Source organism: Micropterus salmoides, unplaced genomic scaffold, assembly GCF_014851395.1.
Source record: "Micropterus salmoides isolate LMB-PRFRI ecotype aquatic unplaced genomic scaffold, ASM1485139v1 Ms_hic_scaffold_21, whole genome shotgun sequence".
Lineage (NCBI taxonomy): Eukaryota > Metazoa > Chordata > Actinopteri > Centrarchiformes > Centrarchidae > Micropterus > Micropterus salmoides.
This window is the reverse complement of record NW_024041262.1, coordinates 15,659,951-15,687,173: the sequence shown is the minus strand read 5'-3', so window position 1 is coordinate 15,687,173 and position 27,223 is coordinate 15,659,951. Positions and strand designations below refer to the sequence as shown.

General features: G+C 39.2%; 2 protein-coding genes across 4 annotated transcripts; one reads left to right on the top strand and one right to left on the bottom strand.

Moving 5' to 3' along the window:
* Positions 1-2,699: 2,699 nt before the first annotated feature.
* On the bottom strand, positions 2,700-5,121 carry LOC119916482 (60S ribosomal protein L19-like). 2 transcript variants are annotated; one of them, XM_038736517.1, is made up of 6 exons: positions 5,002-5,121; positions 3,899-4,005; positions 3,673-3,795; positions 3,304-3,424; positions 3,084-3,194; positions 2,700-2,899 (listed from the first exon to the last, which is right to left on the bottom strand). In XM_038736517.1, the coding sequence occupies exons 1-6, from the start codon at positions 5,004-5,006 to the stop codon at positions 2,773-2,775; spliced, it is 594 nt and encodes a 197-aa protein (XP_038592445.1). In that variant the 5' UTR covers positions 5,007-5,121; the 3' UTR covers positions 2,700-2,772. The 2 variants fall into 2 exon arrangements, with proteins under 2 accessions (XP_038592445.1, XP_038592444.1); XM_038736516.1 differs by lacking the exon at positions 5,002-5,121 and adding an exon at positions 4,745-4,833.
* Positions 5,122-5,492: 371 nt separating this feature from the next.
* On the top strand, positions 5,493-26,479 carry gpam (glycerol-3-phosphate acyltransferase, mitochondrial). Of its 2 annotated transcripts, none has more exons than XM_038736513.1 (21): positions 5,493-5,816; positions 9,633-9,769; positions 9,883-10,014; positions 10,744-10,817; positions 13,104-13,217; positions 13,797-13,946; positions 14,109-14,208; positions 14,578-14,714; positions 15,435-15,534; positions 17,407-17,619; positions 17,815-17,928; positions 18,223-18,308; positions 19,220-19,320; positions 20,412-20,482; positions 20,943-21,210; positions 21,450-21,607; positions 22,073-22,150; positions 22,347-22,484; positions 22,601-22,790; positions 23,114-23,172; positions 23,297-26,479. In XM_038736513.1, exons 2-21 carry the CDS (start codon positions 9,686-9,688, stop codon positions 23,411-23,413), a joined length of 2,484 nt encoding a protein of 827 aa, XP_038592441.1. In that variant the 5' UTR covers positions 5,493-5,816; positions 9,633-9,685; the 3' UTR covers positions 23,414-26,479. The 2 variants fall into 2 exon arrangements, with proteins under 2 accessions (XP_038592441.1, XP_038592443.1); XM_038736515.1 differs by having other exon boundaries at positions 5,494-5,816; positions 9,895-10,014.
* The last annotated feature ends 744 nt before the right edge of the window (positions 26,480-27,223 follow it).

Genomic DNA, 27,223 nt, shown 5'->3' with positions numbered 1-27,223 from the left:
GATCTGTTTCACAAAGAACTATTAATCCCTCTTCCAATCATCCCTTGAAAGAGACCAACATGACAGAGAGAATTAAACCTCCTGAATCCTTCCCATGCCTTCTGATGATATTATACCTCTACATATATATCACATATGCTATATTGCTATATACAAAGCAATTAGGTAATAGAGGTGAGTGAACATGTGAGGAAAGAGAAAATGACAACATGAGTGATTGTGTGGCAGATAAGACTGACTGGGCGGGAGGAGGTTAATTATGTTAATTTATAAACAAGTGACAATGTCGTCAGGTGAGGATTACAGCCGGATCTCATGCACATTTCACTTGACGTTTAGCAATCCGTCCCGTGATTACAAAAAGGTCTCATGATACCTGATAACATTTTGTATATGTTGGGTGGTAACCAAAATAGGGGAGAGACAGCCCAACACACACTGTAAAAGGGGATCATCAGACTGGCAAGTGCAGGGTAATTTGTTTAGATGTTAGATAACTGTTTTTATATTTAAAAATAACCCCCCTTTAATTACTCCCATCTCCTCGTCTCAATTGCTGTTAAAGATCTCCTGAACCCTTGAGTGTGCACCATTTGTTTTGCCTGGGTTGAAGGCCAACTGTAATAAAGAGCGCTGCTTCATTTGATCTCATATTCCTCTCCTTATCTAATCCCATTAAGGCTCACGCTTCAGGAAATAGGAGTGCCTCCTGGTAATGAAGAAATACATTAACCGGGCTACAAAATGGCCTCGCTGCACAAAGACTGTTTTCTCCTTCAGCAATCCCTATGACATCTCTCCGTAGATCTCGTTTATTTATGTGGATGGTTTTGTGTCACATTCTCTCTCTATATATATTGCAGATCCATTTCATTACATAGGCCTACATTTAAAAAGTGTTAAGCTACATCCAAATTAAATCAGGATATCAAGGTAAGCAGATGCATTATGCTGTGTAAGCCTTCATTCCAGCTCCTCAAGGCCTTTGAAACCCAGATTTTAAATATGAGGGTTCTTCACTGCCAGCCTCTAACGCTTGGGTGTCCTATTGTTTATGCATGATGGTACAGGATCCACAAAGAGAAGCTACTGCAACCCAGGCTTAAAACAGGAAAACATCTGCCAGTGAACAGGAAGAGAAGTCTCCTGAGGGAGAAAATTAAGGAGGTTCAACATAAAGTCTAAAAAGTCATGTGTTTCCAGATTCTAGATGTATCCATATGCCATCAGACTTTTAAGCAAACAGTTGTTCCAGTTCAGGTTGCTAAAACACCATTCACATATGATCGGAATTGCTGAATATGATCTGCTTCTGACTCCTGCTAATTCTCTTTCTTCTCTGTCCTGGTTAGCGACGGCTGCATCTGCAAACACTTCAGTCACACCTTCTCCAGGGAGTATAACAGAAGGAATCCTTCAAAGCCTGAGCAAAAAGTGAAAATGACTGGATGACTGGAGCGTCAGCAGCACAGGCCTGATGTGGCTGACAGTGGGTGTAAGATGCAGCACGGTTTGTATGAAGGTGTGATATCGTCTAGTTATAGTTTAGGCATCTGTGGCTTTGTTACTTGCCTTCAGGAAACGTGAAGCCGATGAAAATTATTTATGAAGGAAAATTATTTATTAACAGCTTAAGCATTTAATAAAACCTGAGCTGCTAATCATAAATGTTTGGGTTCATCTGCATGTCAGCATGGGATACTCAGTGACAAGAAGAAGTTAATTGTTCGCACTTAAAAGCCAAGGTTTGCTGTGTTCTTTTTCACCGCTCACTGAGGTTTTGCACTAGTGTCCACTGCAATCAGCACGAGCTGAATTCAGTGTGACTGATAGCATGATTGCTCACAAACAGTTAAGTGGACAAATTGATAAGTCATGGACGAGATGAATCACTGACACACGCACATAAATAAAGACTAAGAAGCACAAAGCCAGAGGCAGAGGAAGACCTACAACAGGCGTCGAGGCATTTGAAGAATTCCTATTTGACACAATTGTGTAAGATCATGTCTGGACAGTGTCAGGCAGACGCTGCAGTACTCAATCATCTGTATAAATAAACAACCAAAAGCGGGTAGTGCAAATACAGAACACTGACAAATAAGCTTTAAGAAGTCAGCATGGTGATGGGTTAACGTGCGTCGACGTCATGCACTGCTTACACCAGCACCACCCCTCCCTATTGCCACAGTGGGCACACCCAGGGCCCCACTACCGCCATTCATAGGGCCTCAAACTGGCTTGTTGCCGTCTCTGAAAGGTGGAGCTGTTGAATTAAAATAATGGTTGATAGGTAGAAAGTGCAGGTCCAAAATAAAAAAATAATTAAAACTTCAAAAAGTCCTTGCTTGAGCAAAGTAGTAACCATTACATATATGGATGTTTTTGAAAGGGCCAACACTCCTGCAATAAATTCCTACTGTAGAAGCTCGGTGATCTTTTAGTGTTTTAAACTGGATGACTGAATTGAATGTAGACGTGATGTTATGGAGGAATTTGATACTGATACTCTGCTGCCACCTGTTGGACTGTTGAACACCAACCCAAAAATATGTACCGTCTCTGAAATAGAAGAAGTTACTGATTTGAAGTGAGATCACTACACTACATGATTGACAACATCAACAGTGCTCCTGTACTCTACCTCATGTCATTTTTTAAAACCATGTCCATAACTCACATCAGGCAGTCGACAATGATCACCCATCAAATATCCAAATTTATTAACAAGAAAAAGGGGAATCTGAGAAGAAAAATACATTAATTTTAGATTCACTTCTTTGCGGTTTCCTCCTCCTTTGACAAGTTCTTCATGATCTCTTCTTTCTTGGCAAGGAGACGCTCTTCTCTGCGTTTACGGGCTTCCTTTGTCTTTGAGCGGCGAGCTTCAGCCTGGTCACTGGGTGGGGTAAAGGGAGGTGGAGACAGAAGAAAATTAAATCTGACAACACAGTGAATTAATGGAAAACATTTCATTATGCATGGACTTCTACAGAATAACCAAAAGCTTAAAATGGTTTTAGCTAAGGCAGAAATTATTATATAAATAAATGAATGAAAAAAAAAACAAAAGCGCTACTTACGCTAGAAGCTTCTTGCGAGCCTTATCTGCCTTCAGTTTGTGGATGTGCTCCATCAGGATGCGTTTGTTTTTGAAGACATTACCCTTTGCCTTCAGATAGAGACTGTGGTACCTGGAAGAAACAGAAAATGCCTCAGTGTCTCAAAGCAAGATGCCTCTTCCTGAAACTGGAATTAAATCTGGCTTACTCACCAGCAATGCGCGCCAAAATTCACACTTACATGTGCCTGTCAATTTTCTTAGACTCCCTGTAGCGACGGAGGAGACGGCGGAGGATTCTCATGCGCCGCATCCATGACAACTTCTCTGGCATACGAGCATTGGCTGTACCCTTTCTCTTACCTGGACAAGAGAAAAATAAATCCACTATAAAAAAATAAAATGGCACTGTGTCTAAAGTTCATATCTTAACTACCAAACTACTGCCATTTGCAGGATTCAATTAATTCCTCAAAAACCTGCACACAGACAACAACAACCTACATAATGCTACCTTATGATTCAGTGTAGAATCTGTGAAAGCAAATTAAAGTGATGTTTTAAGAAATATGGAAAAGGAAAGGGACATCACTTGTAAATCAATTACCCACCATAGCCCATATGACGTCCCTTGCGGCGTGCCAAGGTGTTCTTGCGGCAGCGCGCGCGGGAATGAACAGTTACAGGTTTTCTGATAATCAGTCCATCCTTCACCAGTTTTCGGATCTGCTGGCCTTTGGTAAAAATACAATGCAATAAAACATGTTGGCCTATGGGGACCAGACCACACACACATTTACAGAGAGAGAACGTTCTGATGCAAAGTGAACGACTCACGAGAATTTGCGTTGGCAATCTCATTGGTTTCATTTGGGTCCAGCCACACTTTCTTCTTGCCACAGCGCAAGACGCTGGACGCCAAGCGCTTCTGGAGCCTGAGCATGCTGGAAAAACCAAGGTACATTTTGCAGGATGTGAGATACTTTATAGTGCCAGGAAGCCTTTCAGATTCACATTCTTTGAACTTAAAATTTTTAGAAACTCGCATTACAGTAAGTAGTAGTATATCATTTTATTTACATCTTCATTACATAATATGCATCACTCTCAGCATTGGAGGTCTATGTAGTTTTGTTTTGACTGAAATTCTCAATCCACAGCAAAATACTACTTTAGGCATGATCCAGGTTTCTATTTGTCCTTAAAACTATCATAATTTTATAGCTAAATACACGTTCATAAATTTACATGTCACATGTAACGTTATTTAATTGGCACTGCCTGGTTTACAGTAAAGGAACAAAAAAAACAAACATACAAAACACAAAAGTATTCCCATAATTCCCAATTCAAGGTAAACGACTGCCACAAATCTTTATTCTTGTATTATTGCCAACTGGCCGCCTGGCATTTAATTAACAATCACACCCACATGCCTAAGTGCTGTTAGGCATGTTACCGGTGATATCTTGTGAAAAAGGTCGTCACTTCACATTTGCAGTTGTTATGCTACATCCTATTTTTAAAGCACATTGGCCAGTTTCAAGAACGAACGAAAGGGCTCACCGACACGCAGGAAAACAGCACCTCACAAATATTATTTTTAATTATTACAGCTAACTTAGTTTGTTTAATTTTAATGACATTATTGGTTGTTTGTTCGACAAGTATTGACAAACTCACTAAAATACAGTACTGCTGCCAGCTGATTCGCCGCCGCTAAGATCCTGTGGTGTTTCACTAACATGTTGTGACATGTCAGTTAACTTAGCTCTCCAACATAGTCCATAAGAGCATGCCTTCTGGTAGAAATAGACGCGTTTCCCCAAAGCAGAACAGAGTCTCACTCCTACATATTGTTTGAACAAACAATTACAAACCTCTATACGTTTTCTGCCTACAATACAAACACATATTTAAATGTCAAATGTCTACCGTACCTCATGGCTGCCGCTGGCTTGATAGAAACGAAGGAAATAGAAAGCCTGAGCCCCTACCATTATACCTATCATCATGGGTGACTCAACTGTGGCAGGATAACAATATCGTGAATCATCTACCAATTGAGTACAGATAGTGGGTATTGAAATGTCGTCTACAAGCGGAATATTTTATGCTATCTCTATAGTTAACTGTGCCTTAGAGGTCACACTGAGTGTAATATTGATCGAGTCCCCCATCATCGCACAGTGGTACGCTCCAATAAAACGTGTTATAAAGATCCGACCACTGGAGGACGCGCTACATCCATGTTTCCAAAACTGTAATTTGTAGTAAAGGTAGTTTTTATGTTAATGTATTTGCTGTGTGCAGTAACTACAGTTGAAACAGTTTTTAATCACAAATAAAACAGGCCTTCAAAATAAAAGCGCTACAACGTGATTGAAACACAGGCAGCCATAGATATAGATATACCTGATATCACAAAAGAAAAACAGTTCGAAACATCATTCCAGTGTCGAAGTTGATATGAGTGAGTAGCAGGAAAAAAATGCAGTATGGTCAGATCAGATTGGCGCAGTGCTGCCCTCTGTTGGCTGCTGAAAGAAAGACACCGCTCGCTGTTCGCCGCTGTACCAAAACAACAGCGCTCCTACCTCCTGTGACACATTTCTGTTTGACAGACCTGTGCCGTCCGGTCTTCTTACTTGTTGTGGGAGACACAAGGGCACTAAAGGACCCAAACAACGGCTGGCTGCAGTTTTGTCGACGACTTAATTTTTGAGATATGAGTCAGCGTAACACAACATTGAAGGTAAGTGGAATTTCGTTCTCGCGAGCCTGGTTAGCGTGCTAGTGCTAGCTCGCATCGCAAACATTGAAGTAAGTTCACTGTTTACTAATGCCGCGCGTGTGGTACTGTCATGGAAACAGTAACGTTGTAATGTTGGCTTATACGACGTCGTTGAACCATGTGGGGCCGGTAAAAGCTAAATCACATTATGGCGAATTTTAGTGGCATAACCTCACGTTAGCCGGTTAACTTTACGTTGACATTGAAGTCAAGTGGACCTTTTGCAGTATGGGGTTTTACGTCTAACCTCGGTTTGCCACGTATGTTCCCGTGACATTAATTAATTTAACATTAACCGCGTGCTCATTAACGTATCGGGCTAAATGGACTCCATGCTAACGTTACTAGGTACGGCGAGTCCGTTAAGCCCTAACGTCAGGTTTGCCTCATGAGGCTCGGCAGCATGCCATGCGATGTGCCGGGAGACGGTCAGAGAAACTGCACAAGTCATCGTTTAATAACGTCACACGAACCTAAAAATTGAGCAATTGGAGCTATTTAACCAGGTATTATGAGGAGGTTGCAGCGTTAGCCAAACAAAACGGCGTTACTTTGTAAGCCGAGCCAGACATCATCAGGCTGCCTGGTTTGTGCCATTGTTGTCTGCACGGCTAGCTCACCATCTGTCACACAGAGACTTCTCCTGTTTGACCTGATTATTGCAGACAGCTCGGAGTGTGTGAGACGGATTAACCTAGTCCAATGTTTATGAACAGGTGTTTTTTTGTTTTTGACGATAAACGGATAAATAAAATGTGATTAATGGGAGATGAGATGATAATATCTTAAAAATGAGTAGTGTTTTTTTGTTCAGCAACGTTGCAATTTGATGAGGAGGAGATTGTGGTTTTGCCATGCTTAGTATGTGTTTCTTAATTGTAAAATTACTAACAGAATAAAATAATCCAAAACATGACCAAATTCGCTGTTTACTTAATATGGCTGTCTGTAAAGATCCAAGATCCATGCCTGCCTGGGCTGATAAATATTGTATGTTGGTGTGTGCTTCCTGGTACATTCAAAGTAGCACTATATATTATCTGAATGTTTATGCTTCTTATATGTGGATATGATTAAGATATTACAAAAGGATGTATTTTTTTCAAGTTGAAGACAAAAATTGACAATATAGCTCCTTTATACATTAGTCAATATATTTACTTGCATGGAAACTTCAATGTTTCATTGTGGATAGCTTCACTTGTTACCTAATATCCACAGCTCCTCATTCTTCAACTTCTTTGTTTTGCTTCCAACAAAGTCACCCCATCGAGTGAAGTACTCTCGGCCATTGACCCTTTTAAAAACCCGGTTTCCCTCATCAGTGTGCCTACCACCTTGTACCATCACAACAGGACAAAATGGCTCAAAGTGCATTCGTTGACTGCTGAAAACTAGTAAGGCAGGAAGGTTTTTGCAAAGAGGCCTGCGTGTCTGCTATCTCCCTCAGTCTTTCACAGAAAGATGGATCTACTCTGTCCCTTAAGTGACACACATCTTTTTCCATGTTTTGTGTGAAAGCTTTCATTCATAAACTGACTCACTAACTCATTTTCTAACTAATGAGAGGCACTGGCTGTGGTTTATTGCTCCATTTGCACTTTGTGTCAGAAAAACACTTCATTGGTAAACATCACTGTTTATCATCCAAATTAGAGGATGTGTTGTTAATGGCTGGTTGCTTCCGTTTGACTTTACTGAACAGCACTTCAGACAACTGTCTTTCAAACAGCGCTGAAATGTTGAGAATGTGGGGACAACAAACCAAGCCAAGCATGTCCCACTGGAGTGACCACCTCATTCACCTGCTCATTTTGTTTTCTCAGACAGAAAACAATTGGGGACAGGCAGACTGGGGCAATGTTTATTGTCTTTGTAGGTATTTGGGGCCCAGATGCTACACACCTACGTTGTAATAAACTGTTAACAAGATAGATGGGTGATGTTTATGTGGTCATTTCAGATCACAAAATGGCTTGAAATTGTATTTCACAGTGTTTTAATCTTCCGAACGTCATCCGAAAATATCAGCCAATTATACAACATTTAAAACAAATAAAGCTTAAAAAACTCTTAAGTGTTTAGATAATATAGTGTCATTTCAGAGAGATATTAACAATGCCTATAGCCTCTCCCTGTATTAGTCCTATTTTGAACTCCATTTCATTTAGTAAATTTCATCCATCATTGTTTTAAGTAGCTGAGGTTGTGCAGTTCAGTACTTTATAAGTACCTTTATTTCGCAATAACCATACTCCAATTGTAGGAGACTTGTAGGTGTTCAGCACACACCCTCTCTGGAAGCATACCAGTATTTAAAATGGCTCACTATCAGAAGTAAACATGTAAAAAATAGACTTAAAAGAATGATTAGATGATATTGGAATGGAGTAAAGTAAAACCAATGTAAATAAATCCAGCCATTTGATTTGCATAATAGACTTTTCTCTTAGCAGGACTGTCACCTGGTTGTTCCCAAAGGTCGTTCAGTCTCAGATGTTTGGGCGTGTAATGCACAACACCTTTTGCTGTGGATTGTTGTCAGTTATTTGAAACACAGTAGACCAGCTCATGAAATGTATCTTAAGTGTCTAGGGACCAATTAAACAATGTAACCCTGACATTACTCAAAAAATCTGACTGGAGCAAATAATTGTTAAGTGAACCCAACTCATACTTTCAGGGTGATGCATCATGTGGAATGGGCCTACTTTTTTTTTTAGTTAGTAGTTTCTTTGACTTTCCTGTTGAAGATCGTGAGATCTGGTTCACGCTCAGTGCACTCAAAATGCTGAGCAGGGGCAGATGTTGCAGCATGTGGAGAGATCGCAAGAGATATGTGTGTGTGTGTGTGTATATATATATATATATATATATATATATTACAGTACCAATATTGTCTTTGTATTCTACAAATATGAAGCAATCCTGTTGTTGCACAATTTATTTTCACTTAGTCTAAAAAGATTAACCTAACATTTCTTTATATTCAAAGAATATATATACTATATATTTATATCTGAGGGAGGCAGTAGCTCAGTCTGTAAGGACTTGACTTTGAACCTGGAGGGTCGCTGGTTTGAGAGTGTGGACTGGTAACATGAGAGGTGCCAGTTCATCTCCTGGACACTGCCAAAGGTGGCCTTGAGCAAGCTTGAACCCCCAACTGCTGGGGTTGTGTGTGAGTGGGATTAATAAAGTATATCTTCTTCTTCTAAGCTAAATATGTATCTGCTACTCTTAAATTCTCTTTATTAATTGAGCACCTTGTTATTTTCACACTGACCTTGTTTAGAATAAGTAGTCTAGCAAGTACAGTAGGAGTTCGAGATTCCAATTCAGTTTTAATCTGCCTTTTTACGTGTCAGTAGTTTCTTTTTAAGATGCCCATGTGTGTAAGGGCAGAAAATTGTTTTCTTCTTACACTTATCATCTTTTATGCAAGTACCTATAAGAGTTATTTATTATGTCTTATATATTGTTTTAAATCTTTAAACTGTTCCATCTTTATTATTGTTCTTCTTATTCCAGTCTGTCCACATGTGTGGGGTTTAGGTCAGGGATGTTGGGTTGTTGATTGTTTTCCTCACTAGCTGTTCTTCTCCTTCCTTGACTGGGACCAGTTAGACTTTCAGACATTTGCAAATAGTCCCTCAATGTGGACTATTTGAAGTATGATCTGACCAACTTGTGGTCCCACACAAAAAATTTATTAAAATATTGTCTAACGTAAGGTAAATTAAAATATAACCTTATGATACCTCTATGTCTTTACAGCTTGCCAGCTAGTGGTGTGTGATCTGGAGGGAGAGGAAAGGACAGCAGAGAAAATGGAGGTGTCAGATGGCTTGTTGCTGCAGGTCAACAATGGAGAACAGTGGTGTAACCGCTGGAAACATCCCAATGATGACTCGGTGAGCCACACACGGAGATCAATGATTTCATCTTTGTTATGCTGTTATACCTTAAAATCTTTTTATATGTGATATTTAGTACCTTTTTAACTTAAATGATTGTTTGCGTGTGGATGGGTTTCAAGGACCGCAGCACCAGCCCCTCAGTCCTGCGCTGTGTTGCCAGCACGTGGAAGGAGGGCCTGCTGAACAGAAAGAGGCCCTTCGTTGGCCGTTGCTGTCACTCTTGTACACCACAGAGCTGGGTAAGTTACACCACAGGTAGTTAAATGTCATCATTAGTCAGGTCCAGGGTGTTATTTGTTATAATTTAAATGCTTATAACTAAAAAGAAAAGTAGCAGTATGCAGTATACAGCACCTGCCAAAACGATTTAACATGCATGTTGGTCTCGTCATCTCATAACTGCCTGATTTGCAAATGTCTGTCTGTCCCCACAATATTTACATGATCAGAGTGAAAGTCTAACTTGTTTTGTTTTTTTAAAGATGCTACAGCAACTGGCAATATTTGTTGCCTAGGGCGTAGAATGCCTTGGGATAGGGTATTTTAAACACATTTCCTTCAAAACCATGTGTGAAACACAACTTAAAGTTGCTGCAAAGGGAGTAAGTTTGCCTGCAGCAGTGGTGACAAGACAATGATTTGAGATGAACCAATGAAATGGCAACAGAAAGACAAGTTCTTCCAGCACAGGCTTAAGAACTACTGTATAAATAACAAGCAAAATCAGATCAGACTGAGTTTGTGTAACATTTAGGTTGGTGTGACACAGTATCTCAAGATGACACTAGTGGCTCCAGCTTGTTCAGCTCTTTAACGATTTCTTATCTGGAATCCAGTCTGCATTGCTTGCAAAAATGTTTTTATCATCACTGTCTCTAAGGCTCGTAGTAGGATAAAGGTTATCTTGACCGTTCAAATCCATATCTTCTTCTTCACAATAACCATAAACCTTTTTGTTTGTGTCCCAGGAGAGACTTTTCAACCCCAGTATTCCATCTCTGGGACTGCGCAACGTCATCTACATCAATGAGACCCACACTAGGTAAAGAAAGTGAAATCTACTCTATTATGGTATCCCTTCCACTAGGGCTGAACTATTAATTGTTTTCAAATCGAAATTGCAATTTGAAAGAACGCAATTAGCTAATCGTGAAGACGGCGATTAAAATGTAGGTTAATCATGCAGCGCATCTGACCCGTTTTAAGCAGTCATGCAGTTAAAAATTCATTCCATTTTGTCGTTGTGTGACCGATCTGCTCGCCAATCACAAGCGGCATGCTTCTCCTATGGAGTGGGCACAGGGCGTGTACATTTTACAATAAACAAAACTGGAGGAAAAGGTGGGATTATGGCGTAGACCGAACCGACACAAGGCAGCGGCTGTGCCATGGTTTTGTTCGCCTTAAAAAGTGTTTTGCCTGCCTGATTTTGCTGACTTGTTCAGATTTTGTTAATTTGTTCAGTTGTCCGTGCTTTTTGTGCTTCTACTATGGTTAAGTAGGTTATATTGTTAAATTGTTTTAACTGTGTTTATTGTTGACATACAACCAGGAGTCTGCACAGGGTGTTTTTATTTTGAAAATTGACCGGATTCTTTCCGCTGTTCTGTGTCTGACTTCCTGCCTGGTTCATCTGCTCTGTGCTGCTTGTCGTGGCTTCAGTCAAAAATAGACTAGCAATGAATATTGAACTTTTAGAAAATAATAATTGCAAATCGAATCATAATCGCAATATCTGGCAGAAAAATTGCAATTATATTTTTTCCCCAAATTGTTCAGCACTACCTTCCACAGGATTTTGCTCTGTGCAGTTCATTGGCTTCGCAACAGGAACATATTCAACTCCTCAAATTAAATGTTGAGCTCGTTGGCTTTTCACATGGTGCTTTTGCATCTGATGACTCAGAAATTTGATTGCAACAGGACCAGAAACTGTTTTAGTACAGTGAATACAGTGCAGCCCGGTACTAGCCTTCCTAACAACCTGTGTATGATAAATGGCTTTAGGTCAAGAGGACCAAGCTGTAAAACAGTGGAAAGGCAGGCAGAGGAATCATTTAAAGTGTTTTTCTGTGGACATCGGGCACATGCACTGATCTAAGCAGTAAGACACCTTAATACCTCAACCCCAAATAATATAAACATGAGCTTAGTATAAATCTTGTTGTATGCAGTTTGTTTCTGTGAAGTCTAGAATGTGCAATTTGCACAGGTTAATCGAGTTTTTATTCTGCATTGTATTAGAGTGTAGATATAGACATCCCATAGCCAAGATGGGCTGAAGTCAATTTGGACAAGTTAGTATTATTAGTTTTGTCTGGACAAGAAAATCAGTCTTGTCCAAGCAGCAATCTCCGGTGCTGAAAAATGAAGCCAACCTAAAATGACAAAAACTGCATTTCATCGAGTGGTAACTTGAGGCTGGCTCCAAAAGCGGGTCAATCCTCATAGCACCATGTTAAAATGCCCAACTTTACAGTAGAAATTAACATGTTTACAGCCTGGTACAAAAAACAGTTTTGGTCTCTGTAGCTAATTTCCCCATTCATTAAAACTGTACATGAGGTTATTTTTTATATAATCCACCTGTTTAAATTATATTAAGGCTTAAAGTTATGTAGATGTATACAGATGTATACCGTCACAGGTGACTAGCCGCTAGGTGGTTTCAGCAACCAGGCGTCATTCGGCCCACAACAGGCAGGTTAGCCAAAGTCAGGCACTACCAAGATGGCGACGGCCGGAGCTGTCCGTGGCCACTTTGAGCTTCACATCGGCTATTTAGAAATCTATAGGGGATGTCACAGACACTACATAAATGTTTTATACTGTCTATGGACTTGTCTCATATATAAGCTCAGCAAGGTGGAGCAGTACTGACCTTTGTTGTTGTTGAGAAAGCTGTGTGTTTATCTGCCACAGCTGATCTCTGGTAAATTAATGGAAAATCAGTCAAATTAGTGCACCACGTGTACAAGGACACCACATATCCGTAACATGCCCGCTCTGCGACACTAGTAGTTCCATGGCGTCCACCATCCCCCCTGAAAAAAATCCTTGGGAAAACACTGTGAAGTATGCCAGTCGGCGCACAGCTTTTGTTTTAACAGTCTGACTGTCTTTTAACACAACAATTAAAATATACCATTTATTGTGTGTGTGACTGTATTTATGAGTGATAGATTTTGATTAAATGTTATTATCTACAGATATGTAAATCACATATTCTATTCAAAATATGTTAATGCATCTTCAGAGCAGCCATGCATACAGTATATTTGTGTACATGTTTCTGTGTGTACATTAGTGTCTGTGTGTGCTCACGCAGACAGCGGGGCTGGCTGGCACGCAGGCTGAGTTATGTGCTGTTTGTCATGGAGAGAGACGTCAACAAGGACATGTTCACCAGGAATGTAGTGGACAATGTGCTCAACAACAGCAGGTAAGATTTAATGTAACGTGAGCCTTTTATTGGAATGTGCCATCACAGTGCAACTGAGCATCATGAGAGTATGTAGTGGCTCCTGCGGGAATAAAACTCCAAACCTGTGCAACATTAGTATTATTAAATAATACAGTCAAGTCAGTTTTATTTATATAGCCTAATATCACAGATCACAAATTTGCCTCCGGGGGGTTTACAATCTGTTCAACATACAACCCCCTCTATCCCTTGACCTTTGATGCAGATGAGGAAACACTCCCTCAAAGAAACCCTTCAAATGGGGGGAGGAAGAAACATCAGGAAAAGCAACAGAGAAGGGATCCCTCTCCAAGGACAGACAGACATGAAATAGATGCCGTGTGTACAGAATAGACCAACATAATAAACAGTATAAATAGTTACAGTATAAATAAGGGAGTGGAAACACTAATGACATGTGGGGATTAAGTGTACAAAAGAGACCAGATTAAGTGAAATTTTGACTGAAGAAATGTAGCACTCAAACCTTTTGAATGATGGCATCCATAGGTTAGATGGTGCAACCTCATGTTTGTGCTATGCTTTTGCCCATCATAGTGTGGAGAGTGCTATTGTGAATGTAGCCACAGATTTGGACACTGCAGCCTGCCAGCCTGGCCAGGAGCACAAAGCTGTCAGTAAAGTGAAGCAGAAAGCCCGGGCCTTCCTTCAGGAGATGGTGGCCAACATTTCCCCAGCTTTTATTAGGTATGTACTGTTTATTAATGTCACCTAAGTTGCTTTTTAGTTTTTGATTGATTGATATTGCATGGCTATTTCATTGTACTGTAGTAATTATGTTACCACTAAAATGGACTCAGCTTAAGTTTTGGTTTCTGTTCCACATTTTCACTTGTATTTTTTGTTCAGGCTGACAGGGTGGGTTCTCCTGAGGCTCTTTAATGGTTTCTTCTGGAGCATCCAGATCCACAAGGGCCAGCTGGAAATGGTCAAGAAAGCTGCTACAGAGGTCAGCAGCAACTGCACACAGAAAGAACATGGATTATGCTGTCACTACATGATCTGATACACATATTTGTGATAGATAAACACATTGTCTTACAGCAATCTAACTTACTCTTGGCTATGTGTTTATTTTTTTGTTTTATTATGTGTTTTTATTATCAGTGCAGTTGTAGATATTGACCATGACAAAACATTTTTGATGGATACATGGTAAATGTATAGTGTATTCACTGGAGAAATTCAATCAAATTAGAAGACACAGAAAGGTTTGGTCTCTCATATCCATTGTCAGTTTTTAAAACTGGAGTCTTGTCCCATCTGCACTGAGAAATCATCTTTTTATTTTAAAATGATATGTGTCTTCTCTTTTCAGCAAAATGTGCCCATGGTCTTCCTCCCTGTTCACAAATCCCACATCGACTACCTGCTCATCACGTTGATCCTCTTCTGTCACAACATCAAAGCCCCACACATTGCTGCTGGAAACAATCTAAGCATTCCTATCCTCAGGTAAAAACCCCACAAAGCCTCATGTCAAGTTTGATCTGGCAATAAGGTATATTTCTGCTCTCTGTAAGTTAAAACACACAAGCTCAGTTTGATATCACAAGAAAGGAAATTAAAGCTGAACTGAAGAGTGAGACTTATGATTGACACTGATTTTTAGATAGAGTATTCTGTAAATAGCTAGGCAGCCAGCCTTATAGTATTTGAGGTTCTACAACTGATCTGCTATGGTACATGTGTGCTTATGATATTGCCCCCAGAAGTATCAACCTAGCTCATCTTTTCTTAAAAAACTGAAGTTATCGAAAATAATGTTATAGACATACATGTATACAACTGACTGGTTCAGCACAAAAGCTAATTAAAATCTATAGGTAAAGAAAGGAATAGGATGCATACTATTCCAAATTGCAGGGAAACCATTATGTGCAGCTGTCAGCAACACTTGAATAATCACAATAATCACATTTAAAAAAAAAAAAAAAAAAAAAAAGAGGAATCATTACAGTACAGTGATACCCCTTAATCACAATGACATCACAATACCCATTATTGCCCTCTAGTAATTACTGGACTATCACAATTTAGAAAATTACATTTGTTGACAACAGTATATTTGATAGTGTTGGTGCAGACCAACTAAAAAGGATAAGCACACCACTGCTGCCATGTATAAAGTTTAGTGTGGCAGCCGATTGATCATTATTGATTATTTGTTTTCAGCACCCTTATCCGTAAACTTGGAGGATTCTTCATACGAAGGAGAATGGAGGAGACGGGGGATGGGAAGAAAGACATTTTGTACAGATCACTGTTACATGCAGTAAGTCCCAAGAGTCTATTTATCTTCTACGGTAAAGGCTGGTTTAACACATTGTTCCTAAATAGAGAGTGTGTGTGTGTGTGTGTGTGTGTGTGTGTGTGTGTGTTTTCCTTAGCATGATTTATTATCTAACTGCAGGTTGTCTTCATGCTTTTCTGTTCTGTGTGCTCTTTTCATTCCCAAGTGATGGAGAGTTAAATGCCTTGGTTACATAATGTTAGGCCATCTTTTTCTTTTTCTAGTCTTCATTTTCAGGTATACTGTACAATAAGTCTACAGCTCAATTTAACGTGTTATAGCATTTTACCCGTTGTTATCCTGTAGTAGTGTCTAAGTAACTTCTGTAAACGTCTGCTGTAAAAGTAAGGAGGTATTTGGCTGAGATATGCTGCTGTTCTTGACTGTACTGACCAAATCCAACCCATACTTAGACAGATTATCATTAATGGCATAGTATCACATGAAGAGTAGTAATGTAACCTGATGGTTTATTATTAAAATTGTAAAATTTAAAAAATCTGTCAAAAAATCAATCATGTAAAATTGTGAACATAATAATGTTAGTGATGGATTGTTTTGCTTTTCAAATATCACAAAAAGTGTCTGTAAAATGGTTGACATACTGTTTGTGAGCCTTTTTTATGCAGTGTAAGTCAATGTAAGATGTTATTGCATTGGTAAATCATTTAGGTCTTTCCAGCTGTGACGCTGGTTGGAATTTCTTTTCACCCTGACGTGTGCAATTTGCATCACAAGAAAGTCACTGGTGCAAAAGCTTTTTTAATAGACTTTGACTGACTGAGAAATTAGAAGATGATTAAAACTGGAATCGGAAGCTTTTGTTCAGCTCTAGTATTTGGATAATGTGCCTCACCAAGCTTCTACTAATTAAGAAAACTGGAAGAAGAAGTAATGTGAATGGCTACTAATGTTAATATTTATGCTTTGTCATCATAAGCTACTTGTAGCGTGAAGGCTCTAAATGAGCTTTCTACAAAATAGTTCTGCTGCTTAGTGGATTTACCTAATTTTTACCAGTCTATCAGAGTTGAAAATTGCTGTTAATTTGTATTTTTGGAGTTTGTGTAAGAAAGTTAAGACTAATGAAGCAACAAGGGCTGTGTATTCTACCCCTAAAATAAGATTATCAGCTGAACATATGAGAAACTGTTGGAAATGATGATCTACATTTTATCACCTATATTTTACCACACATCCCACTAAACGGAGTATACAAATTTGCCACCATAACTGTGGAAAGTGCACCATGTAATACTTTAATTTGGTATAAAATAAGATTTCAATCTGATATGCCTGTGTTGCTCACATAAATTGTAACTTTCTGAAGTCCTTCACAGGCAGAAGTACAAGCATAAAAAAGCCATATGCTGTTCTAATTTGCTGCTCCTGTGAAAGCCGAACCTGAGTCTCTGTCCTTTTCACAGCTTACTCTAAATGCCACAGCGAGAGTCCATTTCGGGACAAAGCTCCTCTTCTTAGAAGTGTCTACATAGTGAGACACAGCTGTGCACTGTACATATGGTGCTTAGATGGATACCGTTACACAACATGGCTGCCTTGGCACATGCCCAGTTCCCTGCTGTGTGTTTGGGGGTCAGACTGTTAGTGACCACCATTCATTTTAACTTGTATTCAGGCTGTATGTACAGCAGCTGCATAGGCTTCACTTTACTTGACTTCCACCTTGTAATGGAGTCAGTGTTGTATTTTAGAATGTCAAAGACTTTCCCGCAAATTGCATTTTCATCAAAAGTGTTGTGTGATTTACACACAGTGTTTGCACATTTGTCATTAATTTTATCACACTATTCTCACATGAACATTTACTCTGTTTCACCAACCTTCCTTCAGTATACCGAGGAGTTGTTGCGTCAGCAACAGTTTTTGGAGGTCTACCTGGAGGGTACCCGCTCCCGCAGCGGTAAGCCGTCCACAGCGCGTGCAGGCATGCTGTCCATCGTGGTAGACACACTGTGCACTGGGTCCATCCCAGACGTACTAGTGGTCCCAGTTGGCATCTCTTATGATCGTATTATTGAGGGCAACTACAATAGCGAGCAGCTGGTAAGTGCTTGAATGATGTCTGTTGTTTGTGTATACCTTTACAAAGTCTTCCTCATTAAAAAAATCAGGGAAGTGAGAAAAGGTTTAGTTTATTAGTAGGTTAGATAACTTTTAATAAATTTTAAGTGTGTATTCATATAGTATATGTTATGATGATTATTATTGTTAACCATCTGGATTCCCCAATTCCACCAGGGTAAACCTAAGAAGAATGAAAGTTTGTGGGGAATTGCATGTGGAGTGTTCAGGATGCTGAGGAAGAACTACGGTTGTGTTCGAGTTGACTTCAACCAGCCCTTCTCCCTAAAGGTGACTGATTGCAGATTTACATCAGCTTTTATACAAATACAGCTGTTATGTCCACATGTGGAGGTTGGTATAGAGACGCTACTATTATAACTGGTGTGACTCTTTAAAGTGCTAAAGGTGTTGCAAAGCTTCAAAAGGAATCTTACAATGAAAGATCGTTGTTTCCTTTGGTTTCTCAAACAAATCATTAATAACTAGGGAAAATACTAAAAGTTTGTAGCCAGCATTCAGTCATCACTGTGGTTTTCTGTCTGAGTTCATATTTGTAATGAACCTTTTGTGCGACAAATGTAGGAGTACCTGGACACCCAGAGAAGTCGCCATATTCCTCCACCAGTGTCCCTGGAACACGCTTTGACACCCACCATTATATCTGCACAGTAAGGGCAAGCACACACTCTCTACTCTGACAATCAGACCGGTACACGTGCATAACCCAGCAGTCTCACAGTCCCACCTGTGATACTATGAACCCTCATGCCACAAACCTGACTTCTCCCTCCTGCTACCTCACAGCAGAGACTGTTATCTGACATCTGAGCACAGCGCTTCAGTTTGCACTGGCAGGGTTCAGTTAAGCGCTGTCCCTTTATAATAAAACTGATACAGTCATTCAGTGTATCATCCCAGCTGTTGCGGAGTCACAAGTTCAGAACACTTGCCAGCAGAGCTGACTGAAAACCCTCTGGACATAAATTGTAAATACTATTTTAAACAGCATGTATAGTAACATTTACATGCTAAACAGTTGTATATCCATCTTTGAAATATATGGCGTGGTTGGCTGAGACATGTAATTACTATGCCGTAAGCCTGGAAATAAACAGAGGAAGTAAAAGTGGGCAGGAACAGCCACAGGTTCAGGAGGGTAATGGTAAATTAATAAACATAATTGGTAAGATATTAACTTTACTTCAGTTCAGATTAGTGTCTATTTTAAACACAAAGTGTTTGCAGAATAAAGATAAAGTGCAGAAAAGTAGGATGCAGGGCAGGCTCAAGCATTTTAGGTATTTAGAGTCATGCCATGTTTTTCTGAGTCTAAGCTATCATCTAAATATTAAAACATTGGTGGTTTAAATCATTTAGTACTTACGTTGGTTTTGCAGCAGCATCTTTTACATATTGTAAACACCTGTTCAACAAGAGAGAAGGAAACAAATTAGTGAAATGAATTTGTGTTTTGTTTGCTTTGACATGTAAACCACCTTATTAAAGGATACATGTCATATAAAGCTGACATAATAAAACAACCATCAACCTGCATGTTTTCATGTTATTATTATTCCAGACCCGAGGCTCAGCTGTTTGAAGGGCAGGAGGGAGAGCAGCTGCCCGACGACATCTTAAGACGGCAACTTATTAACAACCTGGCCAAGCATGTCCTCTTCAGTAAGAAACTCACTCATTCACAGCCAGTAGACTTACTACACCTTAACTATACAATATTTATGTTATCAGCCTCACCAAGAATCTCCAGTTTGTGACCTAAAGCCGCAATGCAACTTAAATCTTTGAATTTTTAGCTTGTTTTTGTTTGCATAGAAAGAAATCAAGGAAGACTGACTTGTGACAGAGGTCACAAGTCACCTGACCGCATTTAGTTAAATATCATATAGCACTGTTTAGCCTATCGCATCTCATTTTTTAAAGATACTGGAGCACATATTTGCTGCTTTATCAGGCATTCCTCTTTTATCTTCTTCTTCACATGCATCTCCTTTTCATCCTTCGTTAAAGGTCCACCTGCTTGCTGGAGCTAAGGCAGCACATGTGAAATGCTATCCATCATACTGCCTTTATTAATTGAAATCCAACACAGCACAGCATCAGTCCATCCGCTTCACATCGCTCAGGGCTTTTTGCCCTGGGGTAACACTGCAGAAACCGGTTCTCCCCAGCTCATTCAGCTGCATTCTCCTATGCTAGGCCCATTTGCTTTTTACTCAGCCAATCACAAAGCCTCCAGCTGGATGGCATGTTGTTTTCAGCCAATAGGAGGAAGGGGAGGATAGAGAAGAGAAGAGAAGAGGGGAGGAATGCAGTACCAGTGCCCACACATGTTTTACACTCCTGAACTTGAACTATGCCAAAGATGACCACTAGTAACCCCTTGTCCTAATACATGTGTACACACCAGCATACACACACAGACACACACACACACACACACACTACATTTCTCTGTCTGATGTGTTATCAAGATAATCAACTCTGGAATATTTTTAACCCTGTGTTTGTTCAAAGAAAATGTCTTACCCAGGACAAACCTGGCACACTATATTTTTTTATATGATGTGAATTTATTTTATGACAATATGCAAAATTTTTCAAATATGAGTTACAACATATGGTTAGTCTTACTAAAGAGATAGGAAATTTAGTATAATAAATATATACTCATGTTGCTGTTACTGGCCAATTCCAGAAGTCTTTTTGTCAATCTGTTGCTCATTATATCCTCTTTGTATCTTCCCTCACAGCGGCGAATAAGTCATCAGCAATCATGTCTACTCACATTGTAGCCTGTCTGCTGCTGTACAGACACAGACAGGTAAGTCTTTCATGTGCTCTCTGTAGCCACTATAGAGGGTGCCTCTTTTTTCCCCTCACCCTTCTGTTCCTCAGATTTTCTCTATTAATTCACCTCTTGCCCACCATGCTCCCTCCCATACACCAAGGTGATACAAATGTCACATACCTCTGCATGGCAGTAATGAGTGTCTCTCTCTGTTAGAGATCTCGCTCTTCCTGCATCCCCTCTCTACCCACCTCTGTTCATTAGCAGTGGGCCTCTGCCCTCTGCAGGCACTCTGATGTAACAGTAACAACAGAAAATAATTACTGAAATTGTCTTTCTGTGCAGAGGAATTGGCCAGCGCGTCATAAAACATTCTCAAGAGGACTTGCATTTTGTTGTACTGAATCTTTGTTTTGATTCGTCACCAATTTCTGGACATGATCCATGTTTCCTTTTTTCAAATTGCTTGTATTTTTCTTCCACTTTGCTCCAGGGGGTGGTGTTGTCCAAGCTGGTAGAAGACTTCTTCAACATGAAGGAGGAGATCCTGTCACGGGACTTTGATCTGGGCTTTTCGGGGAACTCAGAGGATGTGGTCATGCGTGCCCTCCACCTCCTTGGAAACTGTGTCAATGTGACCAGCAGTGCAAATCGCAATGGAGAGTTCACCATCTCACCCAGTCAAACTGTACCAGCACTGTTCGAGCTCAACTTCTACAGCAATTGCCTTTTTCACGTCTTCATTTCTGATGCAATTATTGGTATGTTGAGCCAAGAGGTTGCTCTTTTGTTCAGTGCTCACTCTGGTTCATCACTGATCTTTGTAATTTAGCTACAGTCCTCTCCTAAGATTCATACTGTATCTATAAATAAAAGCTTAGCAGGTGGTTTGGATACCTGCTCATGGGTGTGTTGTTGATAAATGTTTAAATTCCATCAGTTAGTTGCTAGTTTTCCCAGGCGTAAATGTTGAAGACATTTCTTTATGATTTGTCTGCAGCCTGCAGCATCCTGTCACTGCAGCGAGAGCTGGTCGCAGAATCCGAGTCCGATCACCAGCCCGGTGGTCCCAGTAGCCTTCCTCTTAGTCAGGAGAGACTCATCCGCAAGGCTGCTGGGCTCTCCCACTTCCTTATCAATGAGGTGGCTGTTGCACCAGTAAGTCCTGCCAATTGTTGCCATCTTTCTAAACTGCACTGAAAACAAAATGAGTCCACCAAGTAGCAAGAGTACATTTTGGAAGGACTTCCCTAAGTTGTCAAACAAAACACCTTCATGTCTCTATTTGCTTTTTTGCAGTATCTGAAGTGAAATTTGAAAATCCTTTATTATGAACAGCCCATATCAATGTTAGATCTTCATCAGACCTAATGTCATCACACATCTATCCTGACTGATTAATTGATGTAAAATGTCTCTAACTGATGATCACAGTAGTTCTGATAGTAGTAGTAGTAGTCTGGACTACTGATCTTAGCCTTCAGAATCTCAGATCAGCTGTTGTGTAAAGTTTGGGTGTTGGTTCTGTTGATGCTGTTGGGTATTGAACCAGATTTTAAATACACCCACTTGTTTTTTTCATGTTTCACATTGTCTCTCCCTCTCCTCGTCTCTGTCCCACAGCCCTGTCAGACTATTTACCAGGTTTTTCACGATGCAGTGACCCGGCTGATCCAGTACGGAGTTCTCTACGTAGCTGAGGTCAGTTTACAGATAGAAACCTCATTGGTGATGGACAAAAATGAAAGTATCCACTGTGACTAATGCTGGAAGTTGACTCGGTGAATATATTGGGAAGCACTGTTAACAATCATTGTAATAGTCGTATGTGTAATATGTGGTGGGACTGTGGTGGCCCAGATTGTCTTATTTGTGTGGTTTTGTTTGTGTGTGTCAGGAGGACCAGGAGGAACTGAGTCCAAGTCCCACAGAGGAACCTTGGCCAAAAAAGTTTCCTGAGCCTCTTTCCTGGAGAAGCGACGAGGAGGATGAGGACAGTGACTTTGGAGAGGAGCAGAGAGATCGCTACCTAAAGGTCTAGTTTAGTATTAAAAGCACAATTTATTAAATCCATCAGAACCACCACCATGGCACCAACTTCTAGAAAAGTTTTCCAGTCGTTCACTTTCTCTCCCTGTTTTTGTCAATCAGGTGAGTCTCACTGCAGAGCACCAGGAGTTCTTTGTCTTCCTACAGCGACTTGTCAGCCCTGTGCTGGAAGCCTACAGCGGGGCTGCGATATTCGTCCACAGTCTGAGTAAGCCCATGGCTGAATCCGAATACACCCAGAGGCTCTTCAGATACCTGCTCACCCGCACAGAAAGAGGAGTGGCTGCTTATGGTAATACTGCAGTATTTCCCCACATTCGGTACACTTGCAGAGGTGTTTCATGTCCATCATCAAGGCTTATTTTTTTGGAATAAAAAAACAAAGGGCACTGTTTAATTATTCCGTATAATATCCTTTGATATTAATGAAAAGTCATTATTGAACCCCAGCAGTTCCTGGAATAAATATGCTCTCAGATTTATGCTGCATGGACACAAGTCCAAGACAAACTTGACTTATACAAAATAGAAGATTAACTAGAGAAATTTCTAAAATAAAAAAGTCAGTCATGAGTGTGTTTAATTAGTATAGTCTTTGTTTGTTTTCTTTCCCAGGTGAAAGTGCAACTCATTACTTGGTTAAGAACACAGTGAGGACATTCAAAGAGCTCGGGGTAAGAGTGTGTTTAAATTGTGTGTTTATTGTAAATTTTAAGTTTATGAACACAATACAGTATAGTGTTAAGATAGGGTTTGGGTGGTGTTAAGATGTTACTCCGGTGTTGTGATGTTCTGTAGGTCCTGAAGGAGAGGAGAGAGAACCGGTTGACAACTCTGGAGCTGAGCAGCACCTTTCTACCTCAGGCCAATCGGAACAAACTCCTGCAGTACATCTTGGGTTTTACCCTGCTGTGACCGAGACACCATTCAGCCCAGCTCAGACCCCAGGCTCCTTCCAATAAAGGGCTTCTACTGGTTACTTCTAAACAATCCCAGGTGCTACTCTGTGGAAAGCTTTACCAGGAAGTGCCTTCACGTAACAGCCGCTAATTGTTAGCCGGAAGAGACTTGAAGCCAGTCTTCCCTTTGTTTTTTTTCTAGTCGATGGATCTCTGTCTTAGAACTGTGCAGCTGATAACACACATGTATCGTTCTTTGGAGAGGTACCTCCTGCGAATCATCCTCTCTTGGTGAACTTTGTGGTGAAGTCATGAGGTTTTAAAATGATTAACATTTTAAACTATCAGAAAAATATACTCAAGCAGGTTAGTAAATAAGAATCACTTTTACAGCAATCCGAACAAAGCAAGCTGCCTTTTCATCTATACAAGCAACAAAATATGCATAGACAATAATGGTAAAGATTACCAACAACAAAGGCATTTTAATGTTAACTCTTTCTGCTCGTTTGTAACACTGCTGTATTCAGTGTGCTCCACTATCATAGTAGGAAACATGTTAAAATGTAGTTTGATGAAAGGCTAATGACTAACAAATTCCTGTACATGGGCCACATGAACAATGTCTCTCATTTATAGTGCATTTAAACATATGCACTCAGGTGTCTTCAAATGTAATAATGTCTGAACATAAGATTGAAAGATTGCTTACGTATCTAAATTGTTATTTACAAATCTTTAATGTCAGAATAGGACAGCGTTGGTCAGTTGCACTGCACATTTACTGGTTTAAGATATAAAAAAATAAGCAGCAAATCAGTTGAACACAAAATGTACCTGATGAAAGTCTGGTGCAGTTGAAGCCTAAAATCACAAGTATCTACAATTAAGTGCATTCAAACCACTAATATCTAAGTGCTTTCAGTTACTCACTTTTTGTCATGAGATTTGATGAAATGTGACTTTGATCTCTGTGTTTGTGCAACACCTTTTTTACTTTTCAATGAATGTCACAGCACAGCGCTTCAAATACTTAATACCAGCCATCACATCCACTTAAGTTCAAACGCAACAAGCTCAGAACCTCTTTGGTCATGCCTTTTCAGGGAAAGCAGAGATTTGGGATAACCACCATTTTTTTTCCTGTATTATAAACATATTGTATAAAAGCCGTTACGGCATCACTGCTGAAAGAGCAATTTTGCTCCAATGGTTGGGCATTCGCACGGCAGAGGAACTCCGCAGTGTGGTAAAAATAAATGGTACATATCCACTTTGTAATCCATCTGAACAAAAGGTCACATCTGTAAAAGTTGGCTATTTGCGAGAACATGATTGTGTCTCTGTTGTACTGTCAACAAACTCTTGAAGAAAGGAGAAGACGTGAGGCGTAGTGATGTTTCTGAAAACGAAATAATAGTCGTTAACTGTCAGGTTTACCTATTCTTTATTTTTCATGTATATAGCAATGCTTCACTTTACATTTTTAGCACCACTGAAACAAAAAATAACTATATCTAAAAAGTACTATAAATACATTTTAAACTACCAGAAAGCTGATCCTGATAGTTTTACATTTTTTTGTTCTAAAATGCAAGTGTCAAAAAAATTTCAAAAATCAGACAGGTTGGGAATAAAAACTTTAGTAACAGAATGTGTTCATCATGAAAAACATACCAAGACTACCAAAGTAAAACATGAATGAAATTAAGACCTGATAGTGAAACCTCACAGCTCAGTCCTTGTATATGTGCAGAAAGTTTACCAGTTTTAATTTTTATTGTGAAATAACACAACAGGACTCAATATTTAGGTCTTGTCTTATGTGTGTAATTCTATATCTGAGGACATTTTGCATTGAACGTGAACATAAATGTACAACATCCATGTTAATGTTGGTGTATGAAAAAGAAAGGGTGTGTTTGGAAAGGGCAGAGTAAGTTTGATGAATTGTCGGCATTATTAGAGGGGACACTAACAGAAATCCCAGATTGATCATGTGAAGACAGTGTGAATGTTAGAAATAGGCATTCTTGATCTGCCAGGGCAATAAAGTAAGTGGGAATCAGGTGTCTGATAATACACATTTAAATGAATATACTGAATGACTTGTTGACAGTGTTCTACAACTCGTACAGTCTTACTTAACTCATTTAAATGCCTTTTTCCTCAACAATCAGCTTTATATTTTAAACATGCATATTTTCATGCAGTTTTTCCAAATCTCCGTACAAAATGACGAATGGAAAAGGTTGCTTATTGGACACCCATAGCAAGTTGAAGAAGAGAAAAGTAAGTTATTTAAATGGGAGTGTGATCAGAGTGCCCAAAAAATAGTCCACGCTCAAGTGCAGAGGGAGCATCTTGACATTCAAAGCATTTCTGAGCCCATAATCTTTCAAAGTCCCCACACTGAGAGGGAACCCTCCGCCAAGATAAAACCACTCTATGTACTGTACTGCATGTTTCCTCTGGTCGCCTTTAATCATCGACACTTCAATGTGAATTCTACTTAACCTGAAAATTGTATTTTACAGTCTAAGTGTGTGAATCATGTTGCAGAGAAAGATAATTGTGTAGGCGACAAAGTGAAATTTGTTACCTCTTGAATGTATCTCATCTGTAGCCAGAAAAAAAGGTCAATGTGATATTGTATAATACTCAATTAAGTCAGTACAGATATGGTACAGTTTTTATGAACTGCTCACGGGGATTGTTGAGACTCGTCGCTACTGAAGCTGCATTAATAACATCCCTCTACAACTATGTAACTTTGTAGGTTAAAAAAAGAAGCCTGTATCTGGGGAGCAGGTGCCTTTTTAAAGCACTGCAGTGTTCTTTGGTTGTGTTTTTGTTGTTTTTTTGTGCATGTTAACTGGTTATTTTGTGTGGAAATCCAAAAGAACACTGTAGATTGAAACTTAAAAAAACACAAGCAGAGAACTTGTGGTTACTATATGAAAAATCACCAGCTACTAAAAAAAACAAAAAATGTCACCTGTTCTGTTATTGCTTTCTTCGAGCAAAGCACAATTGGCATTATTAGATTTTGTTTTTAAATAAATTAATGATAGATTAACAATGGTCTCTTGCCTGTCTTTTATTTATTTTTGATGGGGTAGTAAATGTGGGTATCAATTATTTATATCTAGATAGAGACAGACATATATCTATATATATATATATATATATATATATATATATATATATATATATATATATAGACAGAGAGAGAGATGTGTGTGTGTGTGTATGTATGTGTGTGTGTGTGTGTATGTATATGTATATATATATATATATATATATAGATGATAATTAATTATATATATATAGATATAGATGATAATTATATATAGATATAGATATAGATGATAATTAATTATATATGTATATATATATATATATATAGACAGAGAGAGATGTGTGTGTGTGTGTGTGTATATATAGAGAGAGAGATGATAATAATATGATTATATATATATATATATATATTACAAAAATATATATATATAATTTTTTTAAATATTCCATTTAGTGAAAGGTGTGTAGATCCATCAAATGAAAATAAAAAGCAAAAAAAAGTTTAGTTTACCTTGGGTACAGTGGGTAGTAGTCCAAATAGATGCTACAAACACCTCTCTGCAATAAGAATCTGAAAGTAAAGTATGAACCACAGTAGAGCTGAAACTACAAGTTGATTAATCATAGACAGAAAATCAATTGGCAACTTCTTCCATCGTTGTTTTAGTCATTTTTAAGCAAAAATACCAAACATTCTCTGGTCATCAACAAGAGTCAGAAGTCAAGGGGTGGACGCTGACGTGTT

Coding starts and splice junctions, on each gene's coding strand:
- LOC119916482 (XM_038736516.1), bottom strand. CDS start 4,818: ATGTCACAACATGTTAGTGAAACACCACAGGATCTTAGCGGCGGCGAA. Junction 3,425..3,672: donor GGGACGTCATATGGGCTATG/GTGGGTAATTGA, acceptor TCTCTTGTCCAG/GTAAGAGAAAGGGTACAGCC. Junction 3,195..3,303: donor AAGAAAATTGACAGGCACAT/GTAAGTGTGAAT, acceptor TGTTTCTTCCAG/GTACCACAGTCTCTATCTGA.
- gpam (XM_038736513.1), top strand. CDS start 9,686: ATGGAGGTGTCAGATGGCTTGTTGCTGCAGGTCAACAATGGAGAACAG. Junction 9,770..9,882: donor AACATCCCAATGATGACTCG/GTGAGCCACACA, acceptor GTTTGCGTGTGG/ATGGGTTTCAAGGACCGCAG. Junction 23,173..23,296: donor GGACATTCAAAGAGCTCGGG/GTAAGAGTGTGT, acceptor GATGTTCTGTAG/GTCCTGAAGGAGAGGAGAGA.